At 51.3% G+C, this 19,341-nt stretch overlaps 1 protein-coding gene across 8 annotated transcripts in view; it reads right to left on the reverse strand.

The window, feature by feature from the left end:
- The window catches only part of TBC1D16 (TBC1 domain family member 16), an 87,165-nt gene that overhangs the window by 56,594 nt on the left and 11,230 nt on the right, over window positions 1–19,341 (reverse strand). For 7 of the 8 annotated variants that reach the window (XM_066237751.1, XM_066237753.1, XM_066237752.1 and 4 more), the window contains 2 exons: window positions 14,513–14,752; window positions 12,667–13,264 (listed from right to left, as the gene is read on the reverse strand). In XM_066237751.1, coding sequence (XP_066093848.1) covers window positions 12,667–13,264; window positions 14,513–14,752 — 838 coding nt within the window. The remainder of the gene's footprint in view (window positions 1–12,666; window positions 13,265–14,512; window positions 14,753–19,341) is intronic. The other variant, XM_066237756.1, reaches the window with a different exon arrangement.

The raw sequence follows: 19,341 nt of genomic DNA on the forward strand, positions 1-19,341 counted from the left end.
CATGCAGTGAGCCATCTGTCACCTGACACCCTGCCCGGCAGCCTGCCAGGCTCAGAGAACGACCATAACTACCAAAAATAATCTTCCCGGTGTTTAAATATTTACAGAAGCAGAGGGATCCTGATGCCTCCACCATCCACAGGGCCTCCGTGACTGCCAGCCCTGCGGCTCTTGCAAGAGGCCACTCCCATCTTCCAGGTCCCTGTTCCTCTTCCCTTCCCCATGACATGGGTGGGTCTCCTTTCCCAGGACCCACAAAGGAGCCAATCTGCCTCCTTTCAGAACATTTCCACTCCAACTTCTTGTTACTTTGTTACCCCAATCCTGTCAGGCACCTCCTTCTTATAGCATTTTCTGGCCCAAATGCCCCTGGGAAAGACCTCCTTTCTCTAGAGGGTCTGCATCCCATTTTGGAAGCCAGAAAACAAACTGTGACGGTAGGGTGTGCCCATTGGACCCCTCGGGCTGGTCTCAATGTTTCCTGGGCACTCGAGGATGAGATGGGTTAGGGATGGCACCCGGTCATGGTTCTCAGGACCTCCGGTGCACTCAGAGCCACTCCTCATGACAGTCTCATGGGCATGTGTGGCCCCTGTCTCGCCTCATGGAGAAGAAAGTGAGGAAATGAGGGTAATGACTCGCTGCGGCCATCAGCAGGCAGAGCTGAAATGCGACCAGGTCTGAGCTCTAGCGTCGTCACACTCAGGGACCTTGTGTCACCACCTGCGCTTAGGAAATCAGGGACGTGTTTTAGGCCACCTGCTGGACACTGCAGTCCAGGCCTGCCTCCTGATATCTCAGCTGTCAAATGGCAGTCAGTTAGGAATGACCTGGGTGGCTGGATCTTCAGCGGCCCTAGATCACCATGGAAACCACATTTTCAGGTTCCCCAAAGCAAAGCAAAGAAGCAGTTCTGGAGGGGCCATCAGGAGCCCTCTGTCCCCTAGACATCCCAGGCATGTAAAGAACACAAATAGAATTGAATGGAAAACCCCAGTAGGAATGCCTGTTCTCTTTCCTTTGCTGGGCATGAACTCTGAGACGAGCAGAGGGGATACGGAACAGTCAGATCAGAAACAGAGGCCGCCTGCCCACCACTTTCCATCTAGGGTGATTTTATCAGGTATTAGGTTACATTGTGACAGCCAGACGTAGGTCTCCAAAGCCACAGCGCAAGCTCCTGTCTCACGGCCTGTGACCTCACGCTCACAGAAGATCACGTGGGACTCTGCGGGGTTGCTGGCACAGGAGTGGGCCCCTGGGGTGCAGGGCTTCCTGCTCCTCAGGGCCCTAAGCCATTGGAGAGCATCCCCATAGCCCCAGGCAACCGTCACGAAGTTTGCGTCAAGGGTCCCCCAGGGAGGCTGCCATGGTTTGCAAGCAAGAACAGTTTCGTTCCCCTGTCCTTATGCACCAGTCCCCAGAGAGCGCTACCTCTCTGGGCAGCTGACCTTCCTTCTCTCCCTTTCAGGAGGGCCGATGCACTATTTCCTCCCTGTCCTGATAGCCATAGTAGCAAGAGGCAGCTGTAAAGGGCTGTCAGGCCTTTGGAGGGCAGTCGACAACAGCATGGTTTCAAGAAGACCTACCAGTCACCTCTTCGGAATCTTGCTTCCTTGTCAAACTTGGCTGGTGGCTTCGAGAGTCTCAGCTCAGAGCCAGGTACAGGTCAGGACAACAGAACCTCAATCTCCTCCTAGAAGCCACTCACCCATTGAGGACAAGGAAAAGGGGGACCAGGAGAAAAGGGGTGACCAGAGAATGTTTAAAACAGAGCTGGACACCAACCTGCGAAGACCCAGGCTGGCTGCGCCAGGGGCTCCGAGCTATGTGTGCCCGGGAACCCCTGGCAGGTAGTGAGTTCTCAGGAAAAGGTTTGCACAGATTCCCAAGACTTAGTTCAAACATAAAACACAAAGCATTTGCCTGACCAGGTGGTGGCACAGTGGATAGAGCGTCAGACTGGGATGTGAAGGACCCAGGTTTGAGACCCCGAGGTCGCCAGCTTGAGCACAGGCTCATCTGGTTTGAGCAAAGCTCACCAGCTTGGACCCAAGGTTGCTGGCTTGAGCAAGGGGTTACTCGGTCTGCTGAACGTCTCCCGGTCAAGGCACATGAGAAAGCAACAAATGAACAATTAAGGTGTCGCAATGAAAAACTGATGATTGATGCTTCTCATCTCTCTCCATTCCTGTCTGTCTGTCCCTATCTATCCCTCTCTCTGACTCTCTCTCTGTCTCTATAAAAAACAAAAAACAAAACATGAAGCATTTTTCATCAATGACTTGTTATATCTACTGCATGATTAAAATGGCAATATTTTAGGTATATGGGTAGTTATTAAAATTAATTTTACATGTCTCTCTCTCTCACTATTTTTAAAAATGTGGGTATTAGACCCACACAAATAAGCTCAACTGACTTTTGGCAAAGGTGCAAAAGCAGCTGAAAGGAGGAGATGGCTTCTCAGCAGACAGTGCTGGGCAGTCAGACACCCATGGGCAAAAAGATGACTCACAACCCAAACCTTGCCCCTTTTGTGAAAATTACCTCACAACAGATCATGGACTTCAGTGTAAAACTATAAAGGTTTCAGGAAAATTACATAGATCATCTTTGGGAATCCAGGACCAGGCAAGGAGTTCTTAACACCACCAAAATCCAAGATCCATAAGAGGAAAAAATTGATAAGTTGGACATCATCGAAATTACAATCTGTTGCTTTGTGAAAGACCCAATTAGGATCATGAAAAAAAAGCTACAGACTGGGAGAAATATTTGTACTATCATGTATCTGACAAAGGACTAGCATTTAGAATAAAGAACCCTGAAAAATAGAGCAATTACAAAGTAAAACCCAATTCGAATATTGGTAAAAAACATGAAGATACATTTCACCAAAGAGGATAATTGGGGGAGGGTGCAAATAAACACATGAAAATATGCTCACCAACACTAGGAAAATAAAACCACAATGAGCCACTACTACACACACATCAGAATGCCCCCCAAAAAAGGTGACCACACCAAATGCTGGTAAGATGCAGAGAAAGTGGGTCACTCATATATTACTGGTGACAATTGAGGACGGCACAGCTGCTCTGGAAAACAGGTTGGCAATTTCTTTTAAAACTAAACACGCAATTACCATTCACATGACCAAGCAACTGCACTCCTGGGGTTTATCCCAGAAGTGAACACTACTACATTCAGACAAAAACCTGTACTGGAATGTTCACAGTAGTTTTGTTTGTAAACCCCATACTGGAATGCCCTTGGATGAGCAGACAGTTAAACATCATGGTACACAACTCCGTGGAATACTACACAGCAATAAAAAGGAGTGAACTGCTGGCATGCACAACCACTTGGGTGGAATGCAAGGGAATAATGCTGAATGAGAAGAGCCGATCTCAAAGGTTACTTGGTGTCCAATCCCATTTATAAAAAGTTCTTATATAGATGGAGAATACAGAAGTGGGTGCCAGGGTCTAGGGAAGGGGACAAGGACTTAGATATGACTATAAGGGATAGCTTTCGGGAGCCGTGTGGTGATAAAACAATCTGTATCTCATTTGTGGCGGAGGTTACACAAAGCTATAATGTGGTACAACTGTCCAGGAGTCATACACACACAGTGTGTATATAGTATATGTGTGCAGAGTTCCTCGGTATCCACAGGGCATCAGTTCCAGGGCACCTCGGATTCCCAAATCCACGGATGCTCAAGTCCCTCATCTAAGTGGCAAGTATTTGCATAGTACCTGCACACATCCTCCAGTCTACTTTACATCCTCTCTAGATTTCTCACAATACCTGATACAATGTAAATACTCTGTAAGTAGTTGTTACATTGTGTTGTTCAGGGAACAATGACAAGAGAAACGTCTGTGCATGTTCAGAACAGAGAAGGCCTATCCACACAGGACAGATTGGCAACAAGATATATACTAATAGAAACTTCTTTTTCAAATATTTTTGATCCATGCTTAGCTGAATTGGCAGGTGTGGAACTCGTGGATACAGTGAGCTGACTACACACACAAAAGGAAGATCTTAAAATAGGCGAGACCCATGGACTGTGCCCAGCCGGAGGTGTTGGTTTGAAATGTGTCCTGTGGTTTTATGCAGGATGTTGCCAACGGGGAAGGCTGGGTGAAGGGTGAGAGGGACTTCTCTCTATGTTTTTGTTTTTTTTTTTGCAACTTCCCGTGACTCTATAGTTATTTAGAAATAAAGTTTTTGAAGACATCACTATTAGACAATTTTAAATCACATTATGCGACTCACATTACATTTCTATGGGTCAGTGCTGGTTTGGACCAGGAGTCAGCACAATCCTGACTTCTGTCTGTCATTGGTATTTCTTAAGAATTTATTTTTTTAGTGGTTTTTGGTTTACAGAAAAAACTGAGCAGAAGGTACAGAGAGTTCCTAGACAACCCCCTACACACACACACACGGTTTTCACTAGTATAAACATCTGCTTTAGCCTAGTACATTTATTATAATTGATGAACCAATGTCAATAGATTATCAATAACCGAAGCCCATCAGGGTTCACATGTACGTCAGGGTTCACTCTGTCATATGTTTAAGGGTTTGGATAAATGTGAGATGACAGTAGCCACTGTTGCTGTATTGGACAGAGCAGTGTTTCTCAGCTGTCAGTCCACCAGAAATTTCATGCTGGTCTGTGAAAGTGCCAACCACCCTGATGTTGCAGGAAGATTACAGACTCATAAGGACAGGCAGTTGAAAAACACTGGTATGGAGTATTTTCACTTAACCCTCACAACAGTCCCATTTCACAGATGAGGAAACTGAGGCACAGGAGATAAACATTTGGCCAAGGTCATGCCCTAGGGATCACATTCCCATGGAGGTGCCCGACCACAGAGCTCACCAGGCTCCCAGCCCTGCGGGACCCGTGGGACTGCCCTCCCCTCCCCAGACAGAGCATGTGAGCCAAACAGCCACCCTGAGCCACACATCAAAGGACTGGGCACTGTCGAAACCCAGCCAGATTCTTTGGCAGCCCCTCCAAGCTCCCGGTGCTGGGGCAGCCACCGCCTGCTAATGAGCTCCCTGCACTGACAGGGGACAGTGAAGGAATGTCCTGGCTCTGGGCACCACCAGGCTTCCTGGACTAGCAGTGAAGCTCCGGGCCATTTCCAGACTGCCAGAGGCTGAAGGCCAGTCCACAGGGCTCAGACCTGCTGGCCTCCCTTCCTGGTGCAGCTTCCTTTGGACTCCTGGTCTCAGCCACCCTCCTCCAGGGACAGAGGTAGTGTGGGGAGCAGCTGGTGACTATCACCTTGGGGGGACCTGGAGAAGAAGAAGAGATGCGGGTACAGAGCATTGCCGAGTGCTACAAAAACATACAAGATGAATCCTAACGAACGAAGCACAGAACATATTGTAGGGTGTCAGAGATGAGCTGTTTTAAAGAAATAAATCTCAGCTCTCAATTACAGACACACAAACAAACCCAAACAACAGATCTTTGGAAACTGCCAGCTTGCCAGTTGCCGGGCTGCTGCCAGGGGCCCTGACGGGTGAGGGAGGCCGTCCTCCAACGGCTCAGAGGTGCCTTCCCAAAGCTGGGAGGGCGGGGGACACAACCCACCCCAATTCCTGGCTGCTCCACCGCCCTTGCCATCTCTCTCCTCTCTTCAGGACCTGCTCACACCTCAGCACCCTGTTCACAACTGGTCACACAAACCGTCACCCTCCTCTCCTGGATGGGCAGCCCCCAGGCACCCTCACCCATTTCTCAGAGAACTTTTTCCCCCACCCACCCACCTCAGTCTGCTGCCAGAGATGGTTGGATAGAAAAGGAGCAGCAAGACTATTTATAAAAATGCTAGAAGCAACTAAGAATCTGGTGGTCTCACTCTTTCATAGCCCTTCACAGGCTTTTTGGGTGACCCTGCTGATACCCTCCAGGGATTCTCGTAACAGCTCCTGACAATGACACTTCCAGGTGCTCAGACCTCACACACCAAGCGCATGGGTTCCAGATCCGTCTCGGAGGCTGGGGTTCTCCCCAGAGCACCTCATTTCTGTTTTCTCAAGTGGAAGGGACAGAGCTGTTACACCAACAAGCACGACACAGGTTAATAATTCAGCTTTGCAGCTGATACCCAGTGTCATAGGGACCTTCCCTCCTACCAGCAAAGGCACTTAACGTACCATTTATTTCAGCCTCACTTGTCCTGTGGCAGGCTGAGCCTGGCTGGACCCTGAGGGCAGAAACTGTCACTCCCTCTGTACTGGCTTCTGCCCATGGCTTTAGGGTAACCGAACCCTCCAATACCCCTACAAAACCTGCCACCCTGGGGCAGGGTGAGGGGTACCTATTTGCTTGTCCTTCTCCTTTCTTTTGGACAGACCATTCTGGGGGCCTGCCCTGTACCAGGAGGTGACAACACTTTCACCTGCCTCCCAGGACTGGTCCACACAGAAGCCCCCTCTCACATGAGAAATTTAAATTTCTTTGAGATGAATACAATTCAAAACCCATTTGCATAGTTGCCACAGCCACATTCCCACGGCTAGATGGCACCTGTGGTTGGTGGCTGCCACACTGGACAATCCATCCCTGCAGAACAACAGACAGTGAGTCCCACCAACAAGCATGCATGCAGGGCAGTATTTTAAACATCACCCCAACCAGACGCCCAGGGAGGGGCAGGAGCTCTGCAAGGGGAAATGCAGATGCAAGCAAGGTTGGCTGGGGCTTCCGCCGTATAGGGGAGAACAAGCCAGCTGAGGAGGGAGCAAGGCAGGGTTCCCAGTGTGTGCGGGGAAGGCCGGGGGAGGCTGAGTAGGCAGGCAGGCATCGGAGCAGGACACCGATGCGGGGAAGGCCGGGGGAGGCTGAGTAGGCAGGCAGGCATCGGAGCAGGACACCGAGGGCAGGTGGGCTGTGAGCGCCGGTTCCCCTGGCCCTGCATCCGAGTGGACTGGGTCACTGCCCAAGTGCAGCCACTGACACCCTGTGTGGCCAAGCTGCCCAGCTGGCTCTGCAGCCCACACGCCACCACCCTTCACTTGTGCAAGAGCAACAGGAGGACCCTATGAGAGAGGAAATCCACACATCTTCCCTGGGGGTTGGGGCACCAATGACAGTCTCTGGGGACCAAGGGTGGCAGGTCATTAGCATCCGTTTCCTTGAAAGGACCTGGCATAGCCCTAGAGAGCTTTTTTATTAACAAGTATGCAAGACAGCTGGGGGGGTGGGAGTCAGTGTCCACCATGCAGGAATTAACTGGCTATCTATTTTTAAAACATGGTCTCATTATAGGATTCATACAGTGACAGCAGAACGTTTTTGAAAATTGAGAAAAGAAAAAAAAATTACTCAAAATTATGTGATCCCAATCTTTTGGCATATCTTCCTCTCACCCATGCCATCTAGTAATATGGTGGCCCGATGTACTATTTAAATCTGTATTAATCACTATCCTGTAAAATTCAGCATCTCAGTCACACTTGTCAGGGTTCCCAAGCTGCACAAGGCCAGTGGCCACACAGCAGATGGCACAGACCTAGAATAGCTCCATCTGGGCACCAAGTTCTGCTGGGCAATGCTGTCTGCACTGCCCTCCGCGTACACCAAACCTCTTCACAGACTTTAATCAGAATGTGCGTGTAATTTGCTAGCCGCTCTGTTCCTGATACATTATGACTTTCCATGTTGCTGCACAGTCTACAAATACCTCCTACTCTTCCATCGGGCAGCACCGAGGTTCTGAATCTTTGGTGGGGACATCACAGGCCCTTTGGGAATTTGGATGATGTCCCCTCCTCAGAAAAGTGCACACTCATGAACACACATAAAAACAGAGCATAAGCCCTGGCCGGTTGGCTCAGCGGTAGAGCGTCGGCCTGGCGTGCGGGGAACCCGGGTTCGATTCCCGGCCAGGGCACATAGGAGAAGCGCCCATTTGCTTCTCCACCCCCCCCTCCTTCCTCTCTGTCTCTCTCTTCCCTTCCCACAGCCAAGGCTCCATTGGAGCAAAGATGGCCCGGGCGCTGGGGATGGCTCCTCGGCCTCTGCCCCAGGCACTAGAGTGGCTCTGGTGGCAACAGAGCGATGCCCCGGAGGGGCAGAGCATCGCCCCCTGGTGGGCAGAGCATCGCCCCCTGGTGGGCGTGCCGGGTGGATCCCGGTCGGGCGCATGCGGGAGTCTGTCTGACTGTCCTCCCCGTTTCCAGCTTCTGAAAAATACAAAAAAAACCCACAAACAAACAAAAAAAAAAACAGAGCATAAGATTCAGGGGCATGCGGGCCCCATTTAAAGCCTTGGTCTGAGAGTTGAATTGAAACTGATTTATCTCCTTCTCCTCTGTTGGACATTTAGGCCTTTCCTTCCCTCCATTATAAAGAACATCACGAACATCTCCACGCACATGAGTTTGACTTCTATAACTTAGACAGCTTTTTAGAATAGGCTCCAGAGGAGACGCTTTGATTTAGGGGAGGAGAGATGTGTCAGCTCATACACATCACACTTCTGACGGACATGGCCAACCGACACGCCATGTGGAGGGCAACACCGGGGGTGGGGGCGCAGGTCCTGTCATATTACTCACTCATCCACCAGCCCTTGAGGCTGGACTGGGTGGCTTTTGGGACAGAAACGAATGGCTGGCAGGCCACTGATCTGGCCTGGCAGTCATGCTCACCTTCACCCCAGCACAAAGCCTTGATTTCTTTCCTTTTTTTTTTTTTTACAGGGACAGAGAGAGAGTCAGAGAGAGGGATAGACAGGGACAGACAGACAGGAATGGAGAGAGATGAGAAGCATCAATCATTAGTTTTTTGTTGCGACACCTTAGTTGTTCATTGATTGCTTTCTCATATGTGCCTTGACCGTGGGGCTACAGCAGACCGAGTAACCCCTTGCTCAAGCCAGCGACCTTGGGTCCAAGCTGGTGAGCTTTGCTCAAACCAGGTGAGCCCACGCTCAAGCTGGTGACCTCGGGGTCTCAAGCCTAGGTCCTCCGTACCCCAGTCCGACGCTCTATCCACTGCGCCACCCCCTGGTCAGGCTAGCCTTGATTTCTGACCACTGAGGATGCGAGAGTATGAGCCACAGCTGATAACCCTGCTGGCAGGACTCCAAAATCAGTGAGGGGCGGGTCTGTCATGATGAGGCCCCTGAGTGCTGGCTAAGTCAAGGATTTTGGGCCATCGCTGTGCAGGGGGGCTGGGAAGGTACAGCAGGTAGCTTCGCCACCTAGAGACCAGGGCCTGCCAGCTGTACCCCACAGTTGGCACAGGGATGGACAATGCCATCTTTAACCACTTGGCCCTCTGTGAACTATCTGCCACATGACAAAATGGGGGGGGGGGGCTCTTGATGAGAGTGCTGCTATTCCTCCTGGCCCCTCCCACACAACATGCTCAGCCTCCATGAAGTTCTTTGATTCTGCCACTAGAGGGATCCCATGAGCTAGCCTGCCTTCTCCCCTCTTGGGGACCCAATTCCCAGTTTAATTGCACTTGTTCAAGGAGCAATTATGGGCGCATGCATGTCCTCCAAGCCCCCTGAGGAGTTTCTAGTCCAGTCAGATGCCTGCACTCCAGGACCTTGGTCCAGACACCCACTGCCAAAGGAGCAAGACAGCCTCCCTCTTTTTGGTCCTTCTCCCAGCAGGGTTCTTTACCCCATCTGCACACTGGGAACCCCTGGGAGCTCAGACATTTCCCTTCCTTAGGCCTCACTCCCAAAACCCCTGGTTCCATTGGTCTAGATGAGGTCTGGGCATCAGAGTTTATAAGCTGCCCAGGGTACCCCCATGAACAGCAGGGATCAGGAATATTTGTCCTGTGGTGCCCAGTACAACTGGTCATTGAGGCTGGGATTTCTAGTCCCATCACCATGTGGGTGCTGCAGGGGATAGGAGAGAGCAGAGGGTCTCCAAGGTGATGGGGGAAACACAAAAACAATGAGGCCTGGGGACCACCCGGTGTCCACATCTGGCTCGCACTAAAGCACCTATGAAAAGAAACAACACACAGATTCTTCTGTAACCCCTTTTGAAATCCAAATCTGCACTTTCTCTGAGCTCCAGCAACCTAGCACACATGACTGGGTCGGGAACCAGCATGCCAGATTGGCCAGAAGAGCAGCCAGGTGGTGTTCCTGGAGCCCCGTGCGAGGGAGGGAGCTCCCTGACCACCCGTCTGCAAGCTCACCCAGGAATCAGAGCACCGTTGGGTAAGCAGCTCTGAGCAGACAGGTGAGCCCTAAATTAACCTGGGCAGGGCAGTGTCTGGGAGACAGAGATGGTTCCTGATCTGCAGGATGGGCTCAGAACAGGGTGGACCCTGTACCAGAGAGACAGCACCCAGTGTCGCCCAGGCACCTGCATGTAGTACCGAGTGAGGCTCAAATTCAGCTGCTGGTCAGAATCACCTGGGGCACTAGCCAGCCATTAAAAGGAAGTCCTGACACACATGACAATATGGATGGATCTTGATGGCATCATGCTGAATTTAAAGAAAGGCCACCTACTGCACTACCCCAATTACAATAAAATGGCCAGAACAGGCCAACCCACAGAGGCAGAAAGCAGACCGGTGGTGGCCAGGGCCTGGGGAGGGGCTGTGAGTGTGCACAGGCTCTCCTTCTGCAGCGATGAGAAAGTTCTGGAACTAGAGGTGGTGGTGCCTCACAGTGCAAGTGCACTAATCACTGCCGAATCCTACACTTTAAACTGGTCACATTAGCAAATTTGTGTCATGTATATTTTACGACAATTAAAAAAACAAAATGATCTCCCTACTCTAGGGCCTCACATCTGTCCATGGCAAACAGAACCTCTAGGTAGCCCTCAGCCTCAGCACTGCAGACATTTGGGCCCCACTGCGCTGTCACAGGGCCTTCCCGTGTGTTGTGGGGTGTTTATCAACAGCCCTGACCTATATCTACTAAAAGCCAATAGCACCACCACCCTTGCTTGTGACAAAAATATCTCCTAACATTGCCACACGTCCCCTAGAGGCAGAATCAGCCCCGGGTAAGAATCGCTGCTCATGGGATCAGCTGGCATCATGATCGTACAGGTTTCCTGAGGGTTTCCATAGCAGCCAGGGTGAAGAGCCATCATGATCGTACAGGTTTCCTGAGGGTTTCCATAGCAGCCAGGGTGAAGAGCCACCATGATCGTACAGGTTTCCTGAGGGTTTCCATAGCAGCCAGGGTGAAGAGCCACCATGATCGTACAGGTTTCCTGAGGGTTTCCATAGCAGCCAGGGTGAAGAGCCACCAAGGAAGACAGGAAGGAGGGGCCGGGGGTGAATTCCCAACATAACCCTGTAAAATGAATATCACTGCCCCCATCTTACAAACAAGGAAACAGCAGCTGCAGGACGGTAAGGAGCTTGCCCAGCCTCATGCCAACCAGGTCCCCCAAATCCCAAATCCAAGCTCCTATAACATAGGAGCTATCCAATCAGGCTGCTGAACAGAGTTGAGAAGGCCAGGCCCTGATTCTGGTCCGGCCACTAAGACGGAGGCTATGGGACTCATAAGCCAGGCCTGCCACCTCTCTAAGGCACAGTGAAGACAAGGGCTGGGACATCTTGCCCTCCACCTGGACCCTGGGGGCTCCAGACACTCCAAAGCATCACCACACTGGCAATGTGGCACCACCAGGGGGCGCAATAAGGCCCACCTGTAAGACCCAGGCAGGGGCTTGAGTTTCCTCCCCAGCCTAGTTCTCAGATTGGAAACACCACACAGCTCAGTGAACCTCATCGGGTACCAGAGCCCTGGGTCACAGCCGACTGCTCCTTTTATATGAATTCTCCAGTACTTGAAACAAATGTTATCTGTTCACCCTTGGGCTTTAATGGACCACAGTTTATTGAGGCTATAATATCAGAAAGATTTCATCTCAAATTCCTTCCTGCGGAGGCCAGCAAACCATTCGGTGTCCCTATACCTACTCCTTGGCTGCTGGGCTTATAGGGGTCCCAAGTGATCATACATGCTCCAAGTCCGGTGTAGACTCAGCTGGGCTTGAGTCCGACTTGGCTGGTGTACTGGCTGGGTGACCTCTGGCAAGTTCCTTACCCTCTCTGAGACTTACTTCTACCTTCTGCACACAGAGGTGAAGTGGGGACCTCCCTCACAGGGTTTGGGGTAATTGTGAGCACATACCTGCTGCCCATGCACTGCTGGGCTTCATCTATACCTACCACTCACCAGACTCCCTCACTGTCATCATTGTCATTGACACTGTCAGTGTCAATGCTGTTTGCCTAGCAACCTAATGAGAGTGAAGACCACAGGCAGGCCACAGGAAGCTGACCCGTCCTGCGCTGGCCCTGGCCACGCAGGTTTACACAAGCCGCTACACCTGAGCCTTGTGCACAGCCACCTCTTTGGAGCCTTGAGGACCCCTAGGGGCTGCGTGGTAGCCGTGACCACCAAACCCTCATCAGGCCCACCACAGGCACAACCCTTCCAGTGGCATAGAGGGACGGCACCTCGGTGCCGCGGCCCTGGCATGGGGACAGCGGGCATCTGAAGCAGATGCAGGAGGGGACACAGGCCATCCTCAGCACTCAGTGAACAGAGCTAGTGACACAAGCAACTGTCCCCAACATGCCTGCTCAGAGGAGCCGGGACTGGCTCGGGGACTCACCTGTTCTCACCCTCCAGGAACACGGAGCTGCTGCTCTCAGCCAGCGCAGAGCTGACCGGCGACAGGCAGAAGGGGGAGGAGAAGGCATCCGAGTCCGAGTCCAAGGAGCTGTCCCTGCTCACGCCATCAGCCAATAGCTCCAGGGAGCCCTTCTCCTCGCTGGCCTCAGGCTGTGGCTTCCGCCCCTCCTTAGTCCCATCCTGCAAACTAACCATGGACAAGATCCCAGAATCGCTGTGGGCCCGCTGTGTGGCCAGGAGGGGTCTGTCCAGCCCCAGTCCCTGGGCCAGCTTCTCTCCGTCCTCAGGAGAAGGGCTGATGTGCACGGCGTCCCGGAGGCTCTGGGTCACCATAAGAATGTCCTCATCTCTGGGGGTCAGGGTAGGCCTTGGCTCTGTGGGGGAGGCCTGCTGAGGGGCACCCAGGCTCTGGGTGCCCCGGCCCCTCAGACGGGGCACCCTGCGCACAGGGGAGCTCTCGGGGGTGATGTAACGAAGCGCCTCCTCATCCTGCCTCTGAATCCGAGAGTTGGGGACCCAAGCGAGAATGAGGGTGGCCTCGAGCAGCTCATCCTTCTCCGTGTACAAGCACAGGTAGCCTATGAGGATGAAGAACAGCAGTGAGGAAGGGCCATGCACACGGGTCTCGGGTCTCACAGGGGCCATGCCACGGTTAGTAGCGTCCTGGGGCTGCGCAGACTGGGCCAGTTTCAGATGGCCTGGTCCTACATGAAACACTCCTGGGGGCAGTGGGGCTTAGGATGAAGGTAAGCCATGAACATTGGCCAAGCACACACACTTAGAGACCTGGGGGGCCCGGCATCCCTGGGCAATGACCCATTGTTTTGTGCTTTTCTAAGCACGGGAGACCTCCTGGCACTCAGAGCCCCACCTTGTCCACTGCCTGGTCGCCCCAGAGCTTTCCTGCCTGTGGGCAGTCACATCCCAGTCTGGCAGGCCAGGAGCCTAGCTAACGGCATCACGAACTGCCAGGAGGGGCACAGGCTGCAGACTCTAGCTCACAAGAAGAAGTCTGAGGTGGGCGGCTGGCATGTGAGTGTTGTCCAGTAAGCCGCGGCCCCCTTGCTTGGCATTTTTTCTCTAATGCAGCTTTTTGGAGAAGAGGTCATCTTTCCACGTGACACACTGGGGTTGCCAACAGTGACAAAGGGCATTTTTTCCAAGGCTAGCAGTAAGTGGGTGGGCTCCCTGGGCTCCTGAAAACTCAGTTTGGGAGACAGTAGCATTTCCCATGGCAGTACCTGCCATTTTGGGGTGGCCTTATTCCCAGGCCTATCACACAGGTCCCCCGGCCTCCTGGTCTCTGTTCTGAAAAGTGGTCTAGGGCAGGAGCTGAGCCTCTTACATTCCACGGGGCTGGGCCCGGGCCCCATGCATGGCTCCTGTTCCAGCAGAGCTCAGGGCTATCAGCCAGTTGTGCATCCCAGTTAATGTCTGGGGGGCCGAGAGTTTCCACACTCAGATCACATGGCTTTGGGATGAGGAAGAGAGCCTCAGACCTCTGTCTGTCCCTCTCTTTCCAGCCTTCCATCACAGCAGGACTAAAACCACAAAGCTCTCCAAAGGCCACACTCTTTCTTTTGTTTTGTACCCAGAACATGGAGCACCCTCAGACCTCAGCCTAGAACCTCCTTCCCCCCAACACACATGACTGCGGAGTTGGCCCATCGCTGGTCAGTTGTCCACAAGGCCAAGGTGAGGGCAAATGTGGAAGTGGGGCAGGAGCCTCTGAAGCTGGAGCTGGGTGGTTAGAACTCATCTCAGGGCTGGGACCCCAGTCCCTCCCCCAAACTGTGACTCCAGGCCCTTCCTCCTCCCGGGCTCACCTGGGTGGTGCTCCCCCAGTCCCTGCAGCCCCTCTGGTGGGTGCACGCAGACATTGTTCTTGGAGTAGATGATCTCCCCATCCAGGACAGAGGGGGGCCCACCACCACCACCCGGGGTGAGGGTCAGGAGGTCCGAGGCTTTGGAGGAGGCCCGGCGAAGAAGGCGGCCCAGAGACATTGCCAGGGGAGTGTTCCCATCTTCTGCACACTTTGGCCCAGGTGGGACTTGTCCACACCTGCCTGGGGGAGGGAAAGAGAGGACATGCATTGGGGCCCAATGTTGTGGATGTGGCCAGTGACCCCAGGGCTGCATTCTGCCTCACACCTGTCAGACCAAATTGATGCTGGTTACCAGTCACGTAGGCCCTGCCAGCCCAGGCCACATTCCGGGTTCTCAGCCCAGACATGATTGACGTTTGTAGCCGGGTCATTCCTAGTGGGGGGGGGGGACATCCTGTGCCTTGTAGAATGGTAAGCGGCACCCCTGACCTCTAACCCCTAGAGGCTACTAGCACCAGCCCCCATGTCTCCAGACATTGCAAATATCTCCAAAACAGCTGCCCCCTGACTTAACCACTTTCCAGGCACTGGGGGCAGGACCAGTGCCCAGTCCTCCCTGCGGAGCAGCTCTGGCAGCTTCAGGTTGAGAGGTGTCTCTCCCTCCTCTGTTCTTTTTATTTTTTTTTAATGTTTTTCTTTAATATTTTGGGTGTATAACAGTGAATCTATATACCTTATGATGTGACCACCACACTAAGTCCAGTAACTGCCTGCCCCTGTGCAAAGCTGTACCAGTATCATTGGCTCTCTCCCTGCATGGGGGGCTAAGCTCCATGGGGCATCATGACCCCGGTACATTCTACTCTCTGGGTACTTCAAGCCATGCCATGGAAGATGACAATCATATTACGAAACCTTTTTTTTTTTTTTTCAGTGAGAGGAGGCGTGATAGAGACAGTCTTCCACATGCACCCTGACCAGGATCCAACCAGCAACCCCCATCTGGGGCTGATGCTGAACTCAACCAAGCTGTCCTCAGTGCCTGAGGCAGACAATCTGACCAACTGAGCTATCATCAGTGCCTGGACTGATGCTTGAACCGATGGAGCCACTGGCTGCAGGATGGGAAGAGAGAAGGGGGAGAGGATGGGGAGAGATGCAAATGGTTGCTTCTCCTGTGCCCTGACAGGGTATTGAACCTACGAAGTCCATATACCAGGTCGATGTTCTATCCACTGCGCTAGCCAGCCAGAGCTGTATCTTTATTCTAGTAATAATTTCCATGGACTATTTGTAAAATTAAAGAATTCTTCAAGAATGACAAGGTCAGTTAACGAGCCATGAACCCCTCTTTTCTAGGCTGGTGCTGCCCTGTGGAAATACCATGGGACCACATGAGCAATTTCAAATATCCTGCCAGCCAGGTTTATGAAAAGGGAAGAGAAATGAGGGACATGGACTTTATTTTTTTACTTAACCCATTGCATCCTGTAAGGCCGGTGGCCACTACTGTGGCCACGCAGGTTCCCATTGGGTTTGGGCAGTCAGTAAAGGAAATGTGGAGCCAGAAAATGTTGGGCCACTCTGTTTATTAAGGTCTCCTAATGGCTGATGAGGCAAACAGGCAGGGAAGACCACTTTCCTTTCACTCAGGGCTCCCAAGCCCCTGAGCACTCCTTCTCTTTCTCTAGACTCTCCAGCAAAATAGGCTGAGGGCAAAAACCCCTTCTCTAGCAAACAATAGCAAGCAATTACCCCTCCCCATGGAGGCAGGCAATTCGCAATTAGCAATCTGCTGCCCTGAGAGCAAGCACCCCCAGCCTTCCACAGACCACACACACATGGCTGCCCCACACCAATGCAACAATTAGGCAAAATATGTGTAAGCGAGCAAACCTGTTACAAACTTGTTTGCCTAATACATCCCAAAGAGTGCCATTGTGGCATATAAGCAAATATAAAAAAAAAATCACTGATGGACTAGTTCACATTCTAGAAGTCCCGGAAGTCTGACATGTATTTTGCATGTAAGCACCTCTCATTTGGGAGCAACCACGTTCCTGGGGCTCAGTGGCCTCCTGTGGCCTTGGCCAGGTGGAACTGGGGAGGCAGCACCCACCTCCTTGGAGCCTCAGGTGGTATTACCCAATCCAGTCTCCAGAACTACCAGACAGGCTGCAAAGAAGTCTCTGCTGGCTTCCCAAACCAAAGCATCTTTCCCTGAAGATGGTTTACTACCCTTGAGGATCATTAGAAGAATGTACCAGAAGGCTGGACAGAGGTTCCAAAATACAGTACTAGTGTCTGCAATACTAGTGTCTCCCCATATGTCATCGGATGTGAACCTCACCTCAGCTCTGTAAATTCCGTCCCAGAGTGCTGATACGCAAATCAGGAAACATGGTTAGAGCGCCCAAAGTCACTCAGTGATCGCAAGATCCCAGGACAGAAGACCTTTGTCCTATGAGAGCAGAGTTTGGCTCCCACCCTCCCACCCTACCCTGGCCACCAGGGAGAGGACAGCCCCACCCGGCCCCAACCCAGATGATTCTGGGGAGACAGCATGCCTTTGGGGAAATCAGGGCACATGTGCCAAATGCCAGCCACAACTATGTACTCTCTTCCGACAATTATCATCTATTGTTTAAATGTATTTTTTTTTTTTTTAATTTAGGAATCTGGTCCATTCAAATTGAACCTGGTTCCCAATCTCTGGTCTCTTTAGAAGTGAAGACTCCTTGACCTATTTTTATTAAAGCTTTTTTTAAATGAAATTTGCTTAGAAGTATAAAAAAGACCACATATCCCTGAAATCACACAGTCCAAAAATATTATGTGTATTTTCTACTCACTTCTGTGCCTTTCTTAAAAACAAGAGCACTCACTGGGATTATGTCATACCTGCTTTAAGTCACCTCAAAAATATATTACACAGGCCCTGGCCGGTTGGCTCAGCGGTAGAGCGTCGGCCTGGTGTGCGGGGAACCCGGGTTCGATTCCCGGCCAGGGCACATAGGAGAAGCGCCCATTTGCTTCTCCACCGCCCCCCCCCCTCCTTCCTCTCTGTCTCTCTCTTCCCCTCCCACAGCCAAGGCTCCATTGGAGCAAAGATGGCCCGGGCGCTGGGGATGGCTCCTTGGCCTCTGCCTCAGGCGCTAGAGTGGCTCTGGTCTCGGCAGAGCGACGCCCCGGAGGGGCAGAGCATCGCCCCCTGGAAGGGCAGAGCGTCGCCCCCTGGTGGGCGTGCCGGGTGGATCCCAGTCGGGCGCATGCAGGAGTCTGTCTGACTGTCTCTCCCCGTTTCCAGCTTCATAAAAATACAAAAAAAATAAAAATATATATATATATACATATATATATTACACAGGTGAAAGTCCTAACCTCTAGAACCTGAGTGTGACCTTATTTGGAGACAGATCTTCATAGAGGTGATCAAGTTAGAACTAGGTTGGAAGGTTGGGTCCTCATCCAATGTGACCGGTGTCCTTTTGAAAGAGGACATCTGGAGACAGACACCTGTATACAAGGACATGAATATGGCTATCTACAAACCAAGGAGAGGGGCCTGGCCCAGAACCTCCCTCAAAGCCTCGAAAGGAACCAACTCCCCAACACCTGGATCTCAGTGAGTCTCTGTTAATTAAGCCTACCAGTCCATAGGGCTTTGCTAGAGCATCCATAAAACATAAATACACCATGTTGTTAGCAAATTAAGAATTCAACATGCCGACCATCCATCTTCATGGCTGTTTATGTTATAGGGTGCACAATCCTCCCTCCAGCCACCATAGCCTGACATCTGGTTTTCAGTGTCTATTTACATAATGACCTCTATATTTTTATACACAAATCTCCACCTGTATTCCATCTAGTTTCATAGGATAACTCCTTGAATTCCTAACTAAACTGGGCCCTGGACACATAACACCCAGTGGACTTCCAGATGGTCCCAGCACCATCAGAGGTTTGAATCTTTGCCAATTTGGGTCACTGAGAATGGTTTCCCGATGACTGACTCACACGAACAGATCCTGTGCTTACTAGACATCTGTGATCTCCTTGGAACTTGTTTTTGGGCATGCACTGCCAATGTTTCAGCTGGGCCACAGGTGTATTGCTGATACACAAGAACTCTTTATGTAGCAACAACCTTTATCCTTTGCTGGAATTGCCACATGTTTTCCTAATTCATGATTTGCCCTTTAATTGCATTATCTATGTACAGTATGCCTGACATGTCTAGGAAGTCACATTGATGGTGACTTTTCCCTAATGATTTATTTTTATCACTTTTATACTTTACATCATTCTTCCCAAGCCAAAGATCTGTTCGTTAATTGTTGGCTTATATTTTCTTTTTCTTTTTTTAAATAATTTTTTAATCTATTTTTAAAAGATTTTATTTATTCATTTTAGAGAGAGGAGACAGAGACAGAGAGATGGGAGGGAGGAGCAGAAAGCATCAACTCCCATATGTGCCTTGACCAGGGAAGCCCGGGATTTCAAACCAGCAACTTCAGTGCTCCAGGTCGAAGCTTTTACCCGCTGCGCCACTGCAGGTCAGGCGGCTTATATTTTCTTATCATTTCAATTTTCAATGGAGCAAAGGCCACCTGTGTTAACTGAAGTACTGACCAGTGTATTGATGAGTGTTTTATGTTGTTTTTATTGTGTACCCAGCTATTTGTCTGAAAGAAATCAGACATGAATTATAATGACAAAGCTGGAGACTTGTTATAGAAAACTTTATGGAAATTTAAAAGGGGGGGGGCCCTCAGTTGTGACCCAGAGACCTGTATGGCCTGGTCCAAGTTCTGGCCACACCCTCC

Source organism: Saccopteryx bilineata, chromosome 6, assembly GCF_036850765.1.
Source record: "Saccopteryx bilineata isolate mSacBil1 chromosome 6, mSacBil1_pri_phased_curated, whole genome shotgun sequence".
Lineage (NCBI taxonomy): Eukaryota > Metazoa > Chordata > Mammalia > Chiroptera > Emballonuridae > Saccopteryx > Saccopteryx bilineata.